This window comes from Apium graveolens, chromosome 6, assembly GCF_009905375.1.
Source record: "Apium graveolens cultivar Ventura chromosome 6, ASM990537v1, whole genome shotgun sequence".
Taxonomy (NCBI): domain Eukaryota; kingdom Viridiplantae; phylum Streptophyta; class Magnoliopsida; order Apiales; family Apiaceae; genus Apium; species Apium graveolens.
Window position 1 is genome coordinate 255,661,310 of NC_133652.1, and position 16,086 is coordinate 255,677,395.

General features: G+C 34.7%; 2 protein-coding genes across 2 annotated transcripts; one reads left to right on the forward strand and one right to left on the reverse strand.

The window, feature by feature from the left end:
- The first annotated feature begins 573 nt into the window (after nt 1–573).
- On the forward strand, nt 574–8,508 carry LOC141667251 (cyclin-A2-2-like). Its single transcript, XM_074473663.1, has 12 exons — nt 574–718; nt 2,908–3,275; nt 3,461–3,695; nt 4,468–4,601; nt 4,978–5,070; nt 5,674–5,807; nt 6,649–6,724; nt 7,322–7,398; nt 7,481–7,514; nt 7,610–7,759; nt 7,850–7,981; nt 8,075–8,508. Exons 2-12 carry the CDS (start codon nt 2,967–2,969, stop codon nt 8,132–8,134), a joined length of 1,434 nt encoding a protein of 477 aa, XP_074329764.1. The 5' UTR covers nt 574–718; nt 2,908–2,966; the 3' UTR covers nt 8,135–8,508.
- Nucleotides 8,509–11,135: 2,627 nt separating this feature from the next.
- On the reverse strand, nt 11,136–14,940 carry LOC141667142 (serine/threonine protein phosphatase 2A 57 kDa regulatory subunit B' kappa isoform-like). The gene is made up of 2 exons (XM_074473525.1): nt 12,894–14,940; nt 11,136–11,823 (listed from the first exon to the last, which is right to left on the reverse strand). The coding sequence occupies exons 1-2, from the start codon at nt 14,019–14,021 to the stop codon at nt 11,488–11,490; spliced, it is 1,464 nt and encodes a 487-aa protein (XP_074329626.1). The 5' UTR covers nt 14,022–14,940; the 3' UTR covers nt 11,136–11,487.
- Between the last annotated feature and the right edge of the window lie 1,146 nt (nt 14,941–16,086).

Genomic DNA, 16,086 nt, shown 5'->3' on the forward strand with positions numbered 1-16,086 from the left:
TATTAGTTTTTTGAAATCTCTGCAAAAGTGGGAAATCATTAAAAAAAGTTAGTTAATAGTTTAAAAATTTATTGCAAAGTTGTTAATAATATCGATCAAGTGACATTTTTGTTGATGTCAATAATGACAGATACCGTAAACTTTTATAAAATGTCACTTTCGAAACTGGTTAAAATAATACAAACGGTTATCTAATCAAAACAAGAAATAGACCCACAAATTATATAATTTATTTAAAACTATTAATAACTCAAAATCTACTATATTTTGATGAATGTAGCAAAATACTAAAATTGCAAAACAATAATTTGAACAAAATCAAATAAATATTGAAATGACATGTAATTAGGCACCAAGTAGTTAATTATATAGCATTTTAAAATAAAAATAATAATAAATATTACACTTAACTCATTTTAATTTACCTTATAAATAATTTAATCGGATCGGGCTTATTCGAAAATATTAAATTAATGGATTATGGACTTATATGCATGGGCCAAGACTTAATAATTTTAATTGGGAATGTTTGAACTGTATGGTCATCCCGCCTATATATACAATACAATAGTGTGCATAAAATAATACACACAATACTCTAGTGCAGGTGCAGCCGTAAAATCACAAACATTTCCCCTGTAATAATCTAGTTTTATATCTATCCTCTGCTTGCTTTCTTGGCTCAAATTCAATGGTCTCCGAGCTCTGAGCATGTGGGGTATGCTTACTTATCTTATGCTCTTATATATGTTTGTGTTTTTGTGTGTGTGTGTGTGTTTTTACATTGGTTTTTTGTTTGATCTTTATGTTTAGATTGTTTATAATAATCCCATCTTTGTTTTTAAGATATCCGTGTTTCGATGTTAATTTGATTATGTGGGCTGGTGTTTATATGTCTAAATCTTTGTTCTTTAATGTGTTTCTAAAGTTGGTAGCTTTTTGACTTTGAGGGATTGAATTAAGGTGTTGCTAGATTTTGTTATGTGTGTGTTTTGTGTGCTGGTATAGTTTCTTGCTCAGAATTTTGTTATCTTGCCAAAAGGGATGATTTTTTTCGTGTTTCGTTGTTGTTGTTGGCATATTGATGCTTGTTACATGTTATATGATTAAAAGAATGAGAATTGGATTGTGGTATTGGTCGTTCTGGACATTTATGTTCTGAATCGTTCCGCAAACTTCTTCGATTCAATGATTTCATTTGTTGTTGTTGTTTGTTGTCTTGATTGAGATGTGCCCAAGTTTTAAGGATTTGATTAGAATGAGATGGCATGTTGATGCTTTTTACATGTTATATGATTAAAAGAATGAGAATTGGATTGTGGAATTGGTTGTTCTGGACATTTATGTTCTGAATTGTTCCCCGAATTAGTTCAATTCGATGATTTCATTTGATAACATGAACAAGAAGTCTATTTGGAACATGATTTAGTGTAATTAGACTAATCTATGTATCTGTTTGGTAAAGGTCAATTACGGAATAAGAAATCCTCGCATAGCCATGCCTCCACCGAGGCTTGAACCCTCCACCTCTTGTTACCAAGAGAATAGGGGTGTTCACCAGGCTACGATGCTAGGATTTTTGTATAAATTTGTTGTGTTGATTGAGATGTGTCTAAGTTTTAAGAATTTGATTAGAATGAGATGGCATGTTGATACTTGTTATATGTTATATGATTAAAGAATGAGAGTTGGATTGTGGAATTGATCTTTCTGGACATTTATGTTCTGAATTGTTCAGCAAATTAGTTCAATTCAATGATTTCGTTTGATAACATAAACAAGGAGACTATTTGGAACATGATTTAGTGTAATTAGACTAATCTATGTATTTGTTTGGTAAAGGTCAATTACAGAATATGAAATCCTCGCATAGCCATGCCTCCAGCGAGGCTTGAACCCTCCACCTCTTGTTACCAAGAGAAGAGGGGTGTTCACCAGGCTACGATGCTAGGATTTTTGTATAGAGTTGTTGTGTTGATTGATATGTGTCCAAGTATTAAGAATTTGATTAGAATGAGACGGCATGTTGATACTTGTTATATGTTATATGATTAAAGAATGAGAGTTGGATTGTGGAATTGGTCTTTCTGGACATTTATGTTCTGAATTGTTCCGTAAATTATTTCAATTCAATGATTTCATTTGATAACATAAACAAGGAGACTATTTGGAACATGATTTAGTGCAATTAGACTAATCTATGTATTTTGGTAAAGGTCAATTACGGAATATGAAATCCTCGCATAGCCATGCCTCCAGCTAGGCTTGAACCCTCCACCTCTTGTTACCAAGAGAAGAGCGGTGTTCACCAGGCTACGATGCTAAGATTTTTGTTTAATTTGATGTGTTTGTGTTGTTACCTGTACATGTGTGTCTAAGAAACCTGGTTTATTTTGTTGCTAAACCTCTGATTTCTCATTGTTTACTTGTCCTGTAGACTCCTAGATAAATGTAATTGTGTGCTATTAGCTTTATGCTAATGAAAGATCAGTTTTGTTCTCGTAATTATGCAATAAAAGAGTTTATGAATGCATTCTTAGATATGTTTATAGCATAATCTTTTCACTTTTCCATTCTCTTGTACACTGATATGGCATGTATGTTGACCAAATTGTGGAATCATTGTCTCTTTTACACTGATATTACCTGAACATTATATTACCTGAGCATTCTTGAAATTTGTCACAGGAACAGTTTTTTGTAATACGGAGATGTGGAGACAAATATTGATTCCTCTAATTAAGAATGCAAAAATACTATCAGAAATTATTATGTTGCAATATGTTGACCTTTAGTAAAATGATGTGACTGTGTTGCTTAAGTAGAATTTTTGTTTAAACAAACCTTCTTTCCGATCTTGTTTATTTTGGATTTATTAGTTTCACTAACATCATTTTATTTGTTTAGGTTGCAGCCAAGCATCTCTTTGAGCTACTATTCACTTCAATTTTAGAAAAGATACAGAAATGAACAAAGAGAATATGATGGCGACTAATTCTGAACAGCCTAATGTTCGAATTACTAGAGCACGTGCTAAATCACTGGCAACTGCAGGAGGATTACCTCCTTTACAGCCTCCCGTGACTAAAGATCAGAAGACAGTTGCTCAGCTAGATTCAAAAAGAGCCCAGCCATATTCAAAAAGAGATGTGCTGGAAGGAAAAAATGCGACTGTTGGTTGTTCTGCTTTGCTGCAGAGTAAGAAAAGGGCTGTTCTCCAGGATGTCACTAATTTATGCCGCAAAAAGTCAAATATAATGGGAGGCAGAGTTCAGGTAATAATTACCTCGGTTATAAACATAGTTGACCTTGGATTGTTATTTACTGCAAGATTACGTATTATTTTACATCATTAAGTAGATTTTGAGATAATCGTAGTTGTTAATTCAAGAGAGTAAACATAATCTTATGATACCTCTTTAATATATGAGATAATTTACTTTTGAGTTTTTGATATCAGTCTGGCATCCAGGCCGGAAATGGAGTTGAGGAAAGGGACACCAAGCCTGTGCCGACAGTTGTTATGAATCCTCATGTTCAACAGGCAAAAGAAGCAACTTTGACCAAAGCAAGAGCACAGGAAGTGCAAAAGGTTAATAATTTAGCAGTTCAAGGCCATGGTTCAGCTCATCTGATGGCTGCAAAGCAAGCTTCTGGTATTCAGGCTCAATCTGGAAGGCCTGCGAGAACAAGTGGTTAGTAATCCTTTAGCAGTTCAGAGATGCATATTTAAGTCTTTGATTTGTCTACAAACTTAGACTGTATTGTAATTAAATAGGCAGAGTCATACTCTCTCCATTGGAATTGAGTTACTTTATTTTATTGTCATGTAGCCATGCTAGACATATCTGGATAGACTTCAAATCATGCACTTGTAGAGGTCAAGTACTTAAATCTAAAGTTTTGTTTGTATACCAAATGAAGTGTCTAACGCCCATATTATATCCTAGTATAGAGAAAGTGTTTGACATAAATGTCTAGGGAAAGCATATAGTCTGTACAACATAGGTTTTAATGTATTCATACTATGGGCTTGTGAATCATTTTACAGAATCTGCAAATGGATAGTCAATACAACTATTTTCAAGGCATGATAAGTGAAATTGCATGATTAGGCAGAGTATTAGGATATTATGATATGCGTAATTACTGAGTCTTTAAGCCTACGTAAATGTTCTTCCGTGCACATTGTTAATAATTCTTTTTTTACCAAGTATAATAACTGTTAGTAATATTGTCCTGAAATATATGTAAAGGTTCTCTCTTGCACATTGCAAATACATGTTCTTGTGAGGTACTACTAGAGTTCTATGAAGTACGATCATATTGGTACATGTACAGAACTATACAAGAGTCTCTTCCTTTTTTTACAGTATATACTACACTGTTTTTCAAGTTAATGCTGCCAACTACTTTTATGAAACATTATCAACCTGGTCTCAAAGAAAATATGTTTCTATTATGCAGAGATGGGTCAGCCTGGCCAAGAAGTTGCATTATCAGATGGTCTACATGTTGCAGATATTGATTCAAACCACAAAGATCCTCAGATGTGTGGCATCTATGCCCCTACTATATACGAATACCAACGTGTTAGCGAGGTTTGTATAGCTAGTAACTTAATATCAGTAGCCCAGGGTTGATTTCATTTACGAACTAGGGTACAGTGTCAAGCAATTAGTTGTGTCTTACACCATTTGATTAACATTTTTTAGTATTTCCTGCTTCTACTGAAGACTTATTATGCAACCCCGATCTCTATCATATTTTGGTGCACTTACTAGTCATATGTTATCCATTATTCTTTCCCTCGTCAGGAGTAATCGTAGACTTTTCAGAGGCTCTTCTTTTTTTCTTTTTCTTTTTTTAATTTGGTCACTTGAAAGTTGAGACAAAGTCTTTCTAACTTACTTCCCAGAAGATGAAGTTCTACTTTGTGCTGTCTGTTTAAATTTGATTTGAATGTGCTCTTTTCAGCTTGTAGGAAGACCATCTTCTCTTTATATTGAGATGTTGCAGCGAGATATTACCCATGTCATGCGCGGAATTTTGATGGATTGGCTTGTGGAGGTTACTTCTTAGTTCTCACACTATATTGACAAATGCTGGATTAAGATATTGTCTGCCATATTTCTGTGCAACCTTTCTACTTTAAGGGTTTAACAAATTATTTAAATTGGGTTGATATAACTTATTGCTGATCACCCAGCTCTGAGCTCTTGTCTTGCCTTTGTGCTAAAAAAAAGGTCTATCAGTTTGCTTACAAAATAAAATTTATATGGAGATGATCTATCACATAAATGGTTCTTTAAAGATTTTGCATGGTAAATCTTGAAAAACCTTTACAATGTTTTTTCCTTGATCCCTTTTTCCTTTTGAAGAATCCGGCATATTCTTTGTACTTTTAATCAAATATCACGTGGATTGGGCTGGGATTTAATATCACTTTTTGCCTCAGCCCATCTAGTTGTTACATCCTTAAAGATGATAGATGTCTGTCAAAATAAGTGTTTGTGCTCGTTTTTATGTTTTTCCGGTCATCCATAAGATCTATCTTTTTCTAACTAGTGTAATGATAGATTCAGATTTCTGTGAGAATCGATATCTGAGTACTATCTGCTATGGCTGATAAAGTACTTTATTAACCTTTATTTTTACCTTATTTATTTTCAGGTTGCGGATGAATATATGCTGGCACCGGACACACTTTACTTGACAGTATATCTCATTGATCGATTTCTTTCTAAATATTACATTGAGAGAAAAAAACTTCAGTTGGTTGGTGTTACTTGCATGCTGATTGCGTCGTAAGTTCTGACTCTCTTTGTACTTTATTTTTTTATCTAAGATAGTGGAAGACCATTAGAAAACCACCTCTTTCTTCAAATAAGTCTTCATTATTATAACCATGCTTGCATAGGAATTAGATAATACCAATGAAATAGTAGTTAACACTTAATTCAGAAGTTACTAAACTGTTTAGTCACCATAACTACGTCATTTATTATAAATATCATAGATTTTACATTATACACTCTAAATCATAAAGTTATGGTTAAAGCAGACAACTGTATGAGTGTAGACTACATAATCCCTGTAAACTTATCTATGGTCCTATGGATGTTAATTTCCTTAAATTTTTAACTAAGAGAGTCAAAACTTGTCATGGTAGCCAAAGATATTACTCTCTAAAGTTTATGTATTCTGTATAGTGTACCTGTATCTCTTTATTTATTGGAAATTATCATTTGAAGAAATTTAAATATTAACGTACTCATGCCTCCACTGAGGCTTGAACCCTTACCTCTTATTGCCTATTGCTAGATTGAACCCTGACCAATTATTACCTAAAGGAGAGAGGTTCGCTAGGCTGAAGCTAAGGAATTATTTTCAAAATTCTGGAACCTTTATTTTGTAGTGTATCCTCAAATAGTCTATATTGTGCTAGTCTTCTACTACATATGCTCGATATCATCCTTTGTTAGTGTATTAGCCTTAGGAAAGCAATTTACCCATTAGCTATACTTGATAAAAATAACCCTTTCAGATTTTTTTGCTGTTATAATGTGCTTGCATGCTTTTTTTAGCAGGTTGTTTGTATTATTTTATGCAAATTGATCTTCTGATGTTTTCCTTATTGACTTATAGGAAATATGAAGAAATTTGTGCACCCACTGTGGAAGATTTCTGCATCATTACAGATAATACCTACAGAAAAAATGAGGTTTGTTTTCAGATATCCCATAAAATTTTAAATTATTGTTATGGTTGGTATATTACATCCTAGCAAGGATCATAGGAGAAAGAAACAGGGGTGTTCAGAAATTGGATGAATGCTAACTTTACCGTTGAAGCTGCATTATGTTTGTCTGTTGACTATCTTAAAATGTGTTTCAGCAATTGTCCTATTCATTTGCAATTTCATTTAACTCTTTCCTGAGCTCATTATTCTCAAGAATTATACTCATGATTTAATATTTACTGGAATGTTTAATATCAATACCATTCTAAAAGAAGTAGTTTCTACAAATCCCTAACCAGGTCTTCCACAGACGAGTCCTTTATGAGTTTCCCCAGTATTCTTAAGTTTGACTAAAACATCTTATCAGCTTCCAGGCCCTTAATGTTGAACTTTTGATCTTTAAGAAATAGATATTGTACTCATCATTGCCCAATTGGTTCAGCCTCGAGGGCAATATTCTGTTGCTTTAGAAGACTACAGATTCTATATAATATGTTTGTGAAATTGGAATTATCATTATCCCAATATTTGATGTGTTTGGATTGATGTATATGACTCATGATTAAGCCTATATGGCAGGTACTGCTCATGGAGAAGCAAGTTTTGAACTTTGTGGAATTTCAACTCTCTGGTCCAACCATCAAAAAGTTCCTCAGGTAATTAGAATATCCTGCTTGATTCTTGCAGTATAAGTGGCTTAAATTCCTAACATGTTAAAATTCTTAATTCTCATTACAGGAGATTTATTCAAGCATCACAGAGTTGCTATGAGGTATGGTAATTAGCTAAAAGAAACTATAAGGTTTAGAGGTTACAAACGATATTGTCAATGGAAATCATCTAAAACGACATTATTCTGTTCTTCAGGCTCCTCGTGTAGAGCTGGAATGCTTAGCCAACTATTTAGCAGAACTAACTCTCCCAGAGTATGGTTTCCTAGAGTTCCTTCCGTCCCTTATTGCTGCATCTGCCGTCTTCTTAGCCAGATGGATGCTTGATCAGTCAAACCAACCATGGGTCTGTACTCTTATATATGTGCCTTTTTTTATGTAATTATTGCTGTCAGTTATATCCAATAGCCAATAATTCTTATTGAACTTTCTGCAGAATCCAACGCTCGAGCATTATACTAACTACAAGGTCTCTGCTCTGAAACCCATAGTGTTTCAACTGCAAAAGTTACACCTCAATACCAATAGCTCCCTAAAAGCTGTGCGTGAAAAGTACATGCAACCGAAGGTAACAGATTCTACCAGAGCTCTTTAATCAAGTAGTTTGCAAGGAATTATCGAGTAGTTTTCTAATGTAACTTTTTTTTTCCTTTGTTTGCAGTTCAAAAGTGTCGCGAAATTATCTTCACCAGAACTTGTTGAGTCAGCATTCCAGACATAAACCTTTCCAGTCTGTGAAGAGATAGATGTTTGGCTTAAACGCTATCAAGCGGTGCTACTCCTATCTTAAGGCTCCCTTATTTATTGTCCAAAATAAGTTACCTTTCATTGTTCTCCCTTGGTTCTTTTATTTTTTTTAGTCTTGTTGTAATGTATGAAGCCCTGGTTCTGCCAGTACCTTCTATGTAATGTTAGAAGTGTAAAAGTCAGGCAGTGAAGTACTGCTTTTTTGGCAGAGTTTTGAAACATTTTATACAAGTGGAGAGAACAATACAGTGAAAGTGTAAACGGTTTAAACAATGGTTTCTAGACTTATTTACATCTAGCCATTTCTGGATCTTTTATCGGTGTTTATGGCTTTAAGTTTTTTTTATATTGGCGCTTTTCAATGAGAAGTTCCTTGCTATTCTTTGTTGTTTTGCCTTTAAGGATTTTTTTTTTGTATTGGCGCTTTTCAATTAGAATTTCCTTGCTATTCTTTGTTGTTATTTCTTAGAAAATATTCATTACTCAGTGCATGAACTGGGTGAATCCCTTTTATGCCCTTATAGCTGATACACGATGGCAATATATTTTTTGGGAATGAGGCCCAAAATATTGACGAGATGTGTATTCGCTGAATCATATTTTATTCTTACTGTTTTCCTGTTAACACATGCGCGGATATGTGGCGTATGAGGGCGCAATAAGGTATTGTGTACCGGTATTCATTGCCAGTTTCAGTTTGGTCTGGTGGTCGAAGGACGTCACATTGGCAGTGCAGTTGCTTCCTACTAATTCTGCCTTTACAACTTCACCACTGAACCAGTTGCAACAATTTGGTTAAGAACGGATGCACAAGATGCGCATCCCGTGGGTGATTTTGGTCTCAGATCCGGGCCATCCATCGTGAGTTATTTTGGTCTCAAACCCGGGCCATATCGAGGTATTGTACAAAATTTTATTATATGTTCTCTTATATATATCCTAGTTCGGATATTCTGAATGCAGAGGTAGGAAATAACCCAAGCTATGTTTGGCGTGGTGGTATTATGGCTGTGTTGGAAGCAGTTAAATTAGGTGCAAGGAGACAGATTGGCAATGGGGAGAATATGACAGTGTGGGGTATGCCGCGGCTACCAGATACGAATAATGGGCGTATTACCACCCCTGTTTATGCTCAATTACGGGATATTAAGGTAAGCAGTCTGATGATTACTGGGGAAAATAGGTGGGATATTGAGCTGTTAAATGACTTGTTTGAAAAACGTGATGTTGAGCTGTTACAGAGGGCTGCAAGGAGAGTGCCACAGTATACATAAGTCATTCTGTAAACAATTATGGTCATTGAAGCTCCCGAGCAAGGTAATAAACTTTTTCTGGAGAGTGTGCAAAAGATGTTTGCCAACTAATTGGGCTTTAGCAGTCAAGCAGGTTAATGTTTCTGCAAGGTGCCCTTGGTGTCATAGCTACGGGAGGATTAGAGTGATGCACATGTGTTATTCTTGTGTGATTTTGCACACACAGTATGACTTAATACAAATCTTAACCATGTCATTCAAGCATCTCCAGGTGACTCAGCGTTTTCAACCATCATTAACGTGTTTGAGCTATGCACCAGGGAGGAAAGAGGACAGTTTGCTATGGTATGTTGGAGCATTTGGAACAGACGGAATAAATGGGTTTGGGATAAGGCCAACGGATCTGTTTTTGGGGTGAAAGCAGTTGCTGCTAATCTCTTTAAAGGATTGGAGGGCTGCCCAGGTAAAGATGGATGGTCGTAGAGGTCAGGTGGTGCCGTGGTGGGAGGAGAACGTAGTTGGACCAAACCAGTGGAGGGGTGGATAAAGATCAAAATTGATGCTGCAGTGTTTCAGGCGGGAAGCATTGGACGTTGATGTGTTGCTAGAGACTCGCATGGAAGATTTATAGGAGCTCGATGCAGGAGAATGGAAGGTGCGTGGCAACCGAGGGAGGCAGAGGCGATTGGCCTCAAGGAGGCACTATCTTGGGTGATAGATCGAGGGCATAGACACTGCATATTTGAGACAGATTGCATGTCGCTGGTTAAAGCATGTAATGAAACTCCGGGACAAGCTTATTTTGGCACCATAGTAGTAGAATGTTTGCGTTTATAGTTAACTTTGTTTACTGGTCTGCGAATAGTGTGGCGAATGTGTCTATTCTATGTAGCAAAGTAGTGTGTCACTCCTACTTTTTTTGTTCATGTACTAGAGTTGGAAATGATTTAATGAATGCAAGTATGATTTCTTTAAAAAAAACTTTGCATTTCTTTATCAAATACACTGAATGAAAATTACTGAGTTAAGTGTATTTTCTATAATTATGATTTGTGTGTTGGATCACTTGATACTTCATTTGAGAAACTATCACGTGTTGTAATGAAATTTTAGTTTTATTCTGTGACGTGTGTTGTATCACTTACATGTTGTAATTTAAGGATAAAGAAGTTTTTCACCATCACCATCTTCCTCAAATTCATTGTGATGAGGGTTTAATCATTTAAGTTATAACAAGATCATCTCTCTCATCTACAAATTGATATCAATTTTGCCATAATTAAAATCAATATTAATTTGCAGAAGACAAATAGTTTATTTTGTTACAACTTGAATGACTCAATTTCGAATGAGATATCCAAGTTTAATTCCCTAAATTTTTTACCAAGGATGGATATGGGTTTGCCGAAATGGAGTTTCAATAATCAGTACACATGATATCGTTTCTGTTATTGTAATGAAACTGGAATTCAATATAGGACGTGACTGTTCCTGAAATGAAGCATCTCAAGTGGCCTGACAACGCACTTTGCGCCTGCAAGCACAGAAACTCTTGACTAACATATATAGGATCATACAAACAAAAGGTCCAAAATTCGCCTAAACTGCTGAGACTGAGTGAGCTACCAAGGGTGGTAGTAGCACATTCTAAGATGTACACTAATGCTTCTGAGGTATAAAACATATTTGTACATTTCCAAAAATTCCCTGAACTCAGACTACTTGGCTACAAAAGACTTTCTAATAGAAACTTGAATTACAGATTACGGAGATTACACATACAATTAAAAAGTAATCAGCCAACCTACTGAAGGATGTCAGTCCCTGAAACTCACTACACAATTTTCATCACTCTTCACAGGAAATCAGATAGCTCTTCACTTGAATAATTGAACAAAACGATATCAAAAGGTTACAACAACAGTCTCCAAGCTTCTTCACCATCAGATAAAAAGTACCCATTTATCCACATTTTTCCATCTCCTTTCTGGTTTATCACGCGGAGAAAGTGCCAACTCAAATACATTTGGACTACTGCAACAGATCAGAATGTCTCTTAAGACATACCTCATTGTTATGGAGTTACCAAAACAGCTGTGTTTCCAGTAATTGGTTGCTGACTAGCTGCATGCTCTATGCGCTTCCATACTTCTTTCCGCTTTTCTGTCTCTAACACTATTTTAGATTGTTCCTCCTTGAATTGAGAATGACAGTTTAGAAACAGTGCGTCATCCATCTCTGAGAACATTTTCCTCACGTTGAGAGTTAAGTTAAGAACCGAATGGTTCCAGTGGCTTTGTGCATTGTTTTCTAGGGCTGGAAATACTATTGGCAGAATCACATGACTGTTATGTGCAATTAGGTTCATAATCTGATCATTATTCCAGAGGAATAGTGCCCTCTCAGCCACCTGAGGAAAAAAGTCAGGTAATTAGGAAGTATCCCTATATCTGTTTGTAAAAAGTAATACATAAATCTATAACTCAAGATCCGTTCCTGTACAAGAAATGATTGGCACTGAACTTTGATCTTCACTTTTTTTACATCCCTTCACACCTTAAAGAGTTTTCAATATTTGGTTAGTTCAGAGTTTAAGTGTCTACTGTTTAATTTGGAATTTTTGAAATCCACAGTTCAAACTAGAGCGAATCACTAGGTCCAATTGGTTCCATGAATATGTCTCATAATACAATCTTGTTTTTTTCCCGACAGTCTCATAATACAATCTGACTTGAGACAGAATTCAGTATTTTGTAACCCAACCACCAGATCCAAGGGTAAAATAAATATACCTTACATGTGTGTAGGCCCTTCAGCTTAACCTGCTTGGAATTTATTATAAAACAGAATAACATATGGTGTGGGTTCCAGAACATATGAAATAATACTAGAATAACATAGGTGCAGTACAAACTTTCCTCTTTATTATACCATATATCGGTATAAATAGAATTACAAAAATTGATGCCTTTAACTACCACAGGACACTTATATTTTGGGCAACCACTTAACACTAGGAAAATGTTTAGTAGCCGAAGCCGACTATTATTAAAGTAGATCTAAAAACAACGAGAGAATCAACAATCACAAGGTAGAAGATCGTGTTAAAGAGACCCCAGTCACATCTGGTATCTACTAAAATATGTTTCTTAAATTGCTGCTCAACCATAATTATGTAGTAAATAAAAGTTTACAGAAATACTTTACACTCCATTTAAATATAGGTATACTTTCCTATTCGTCTGTCAGATTGTAAAGTAGCAGAAGTTACCTAATTTGGCATTAGGTGTTCTTGGAATTTTTGTTATGTGAGGTACTAACAGCACACCATTAATTTTTGCCAACTAAAATTCGAATTTCTTTCACAGGCTATAATCTTCAAATATCATTTTAAAAATGATTAAATAACAGAAATGTATCAAATACAGACAAATATGCATCAAATGGAAGTTAAGCAATTTAAAATGAGTATTAACATACCTGAAAATGGCAACTGCTGATGCAATATCCGATCCGCCAGAATAATGGATCCATGATCTTCTGGAATTCCGCCATATTGATTGTTTCTAGAATCTCTTCTATCTCACCTAAGAACATAACCTCCTTCTGGCTATTGGTAATTGGCCAGTATTTTAACAAACCATTGATGACTGTGCTGGCTAACTTTGGCTCCTTTTCAATGAACTGTGTTACGCAATATGACAGCTGCTGAAAGTAAGCTCCTAAAGACTTTGGCTTGTGCAGAGGAATCAATGCTCTCCATAGAAAAATCTTGTGCTCCTCTTTCAAAGGTAATGCAAATCCAGTGATCACACTGCCGAAAATCTCTAGCAACTCAGCAATTCCATTGCACCGATCAGTTTCATTAACAAACCGATAGAAGATATTGCTAATGCTCTTGCGAATAAAAGGCCGATGCACCATAAACTTCCCATAAATCCTGTGCATAATAGCTTTCAGACAATCTCTTTCTCGAGGATCCTCGGAATTAAATAGATCAAGCAATCTTAAAATAAACATATGATTTATATACTTTTTTGCAACCTTAGCTTCCACAGAGGAAGAAGTTACAAACTTGAGCAATATATCATACACTAGCTGTAAATGTGTCCAAGCAGGATCAAATGTAGGTTCGTCATCATCATTTTCACCATTATGCATATTAGATCGATAATTTGGTGGGAAAACTCGAAATAAGTTAACAGCACACATTTTGCACATAGCTTGAATCGCTGGCTCAGTATATCTTGGAGATCCGGAAGACACGAAATCTAGAAGCTCGATCAATGTAACACGTTTGAGATCCTTCTCATTAGTATTCTTGGCTGGATCAGTGAAATCAAACACCACACAGCACAAACTCAACTTACTGATAAAAAGATTCATTTTTTCCGAACTGGGAACATCTTTAAATGGCAAAAGGGGCTCAATTCCCGACATCAAACCAGCAGGAAAAACTGCTGATGAAGTCCGTTTAACCAAGTTTGTTCGGCCTGCACCCGCATTTCCACTACCTTGGCTAACTGAACTAGCTCCATTTCTCGGAGAATCAACAGATTCAGATTTCAGTGACTTCTTAGGAAGTTTACTAAGAAGTTGCTTCCACATTTTGAATGCAGTAAATTAATACAGCTATAGGCACTCAAGTCAAAGTAATTACCATTGATTCTACAACAAAACCCTCAAAAGGGGTGGCCCAAAACCCTAAATCTAATCTATAAAATGCTGCAAGAACTTGAGATCTGCAAGAAAATGCCCTAGATCCACACTTTAAATCACAACCCAAGTTCAATAAATACAAGATCTTGAAAATGTAGACTACACAACAGCTTCCAAATAAGCAAATATCAAAACAAACATTCCCAAATAAACTTAAACCAAAGCACATACAAACCCAACTTTTGCCCTATTAATATCATTCACCAACACCAAATAGGGCAAAAAACATATATCTAAAAAACACCCAGAAAGAAAGCTTAGATCTTATTATCAAAAAATGAACCTGAGAATCCACCTGAAGCAAAGATCTCTTTACCAAGCTAAATTTGATGCAAAACTAAAGTCTTTCAAGATGACCCAGATGCTTAAAAGAACCAAAGATACAATCTTTATCATATAAAAGTAAGAAATTTCAAATTATGATGAAAAGCAGAACCTTTTTAATTAAAGAACTCAAATGGAAGAATATATACATACATATATGTACGTATATATACAGAGGAGGTATAAAAAGTTACAGATTCAAGAACTCAAATATTCAAGAAAGAGATAAAAATAATGGTTGGAACATGCAGAGAGAGAGAGAGATTTTGAAAAATCTAATGTTGTTCTGGTTCTACACCATTGAAAAAGGAAGAAAATAAAGAAAGACCTATTGATTGCATTATAGACTTTATTTCTCGATCCAAGAGATGTTTATGGCGTTTTCTCAGACAATGCAGGTGAGTCTCAGGTGCATAGACCAGCCTTCATTTATTATAGTATTATTTTTGTAGAGAGTTTGATTTCATAAAAAGATATTTTCAAAACAATGTTGTATAGATTATTGTTCCACTATAAAATGTTTTTATTTTCAGAAACTGGTTAATGGGACAATGGGCATGTATGTATGTGACTCATTATTATAGCTATAATTGGATCCTTTCATGGTACTAGTTCTGTGTAACATGTGGCATCAATCTTGCTTTTTTGAGTTTTTTACTACACAAATCTAACTTTCAGTTTTGAGTTTAAACGATGCCTTGCCGCTATTTCTCGTGAATTTTTATGTGTATTTGCTTACCAAAATATAAATTTTGTTACAATTTTATTTTATATTAAATTATTTTAATTTTAATTGAAAATCACATAATTGTGAAAAGGTTAAAAATTAAATAATTTTAGATAGTTATCTAGATGTTTTTTTCTTATAAAAACATTTTGTATTTTCAGAATTTATAATCACTAATATAGGTGCCCGCTTCGATGAGGTTTAAAAATTTAACAAATAAATTTCTAAGATAGTTTGAAGATGATTATTTTGCGTTGAAATACATATACGCGTATGATATGTGAATTATTGAAGATACGGAGATGCATAAATGAAGAACATTAACACATAACATTAAAACTTGATTGATATATAATATGTAATGGAGTTATGTATCTCTAATACCTTATTCGACTTGTTGGACAAATGACTTTAATATAAATTAGATTACAAGTTAATTATTTTTGCATCCGATCTGCCTTTCTTGAATACAAATTTTGATAATTTCTTCATTGAGGATGATTTGCTGCTGGTTAAAAGTACGACAACATTTGTCAAAATTTTCATTCAAAGCTTCGAAGAGCAGTTTTTGTTGTTTTTTGAAGGCGAAACAGAAATTCCTCCGACTTCGGTTCAGATCTTTCATTTGCTCTTCTGGAAAAGTTCACATGCAAGTATGTTAAGTTCTTTAGTGAATTCTCCGGATTCTCCCTTTTCTTATATTGATAGTTACTGATATATTTCACAGTGTGATCTTTCAAAAAAGCATAGTCTCTCTATCAGCGAAGCTCGGTACATTCTTGCAAAGTAAATGCAAATTTTAATTATACAAGTTTGATATGCATGATTTGAAGAATAAGTTGAAGAAAACAGAGTCGAGATCTTACCCCATTTGAACGAACCTTGGTCTGGAAGAAGATGTCA

Bases quoted from the DNA above. Each gene is read 5' to 3' on its own strand.
- LOC141667251 (XM_074473663.1), top strand. From the start codon at position 2,967: ATGAACAAAGAGAATATGATGGCGACTAATTCTGAACAGCCTAATGTT. The intron at 3,276-3,460 runs GTAATAATTACC...TTTTGATATCAG, and splicing joins TAATGGGAGGCAGAGTTCAG to TCTGGCATCCAGGCCGGAAA. The intron at 7,399-7,480 runs GTAATTAGAATA...TTCTCATTACAG, and splicing joins ACCATCAAAAAGTTCCTCAG to GAGATTTATTCAAGCATCAC.
- LOC141667142 (XM_074473525.1), bottom strand. From the start codon at position 14,021: ATGTGGAAGCAACTTCTTAGTAAACTTCCTAAGAAGTCACTGAAATCT. The intron at 11,824-12,893 runs GTATGTTAATAC...TTTTTTCCTCAG, and splicing joins TCAGCAGTTGCCATTTTCAG to GTGGCTGAGAGGGCACTATT.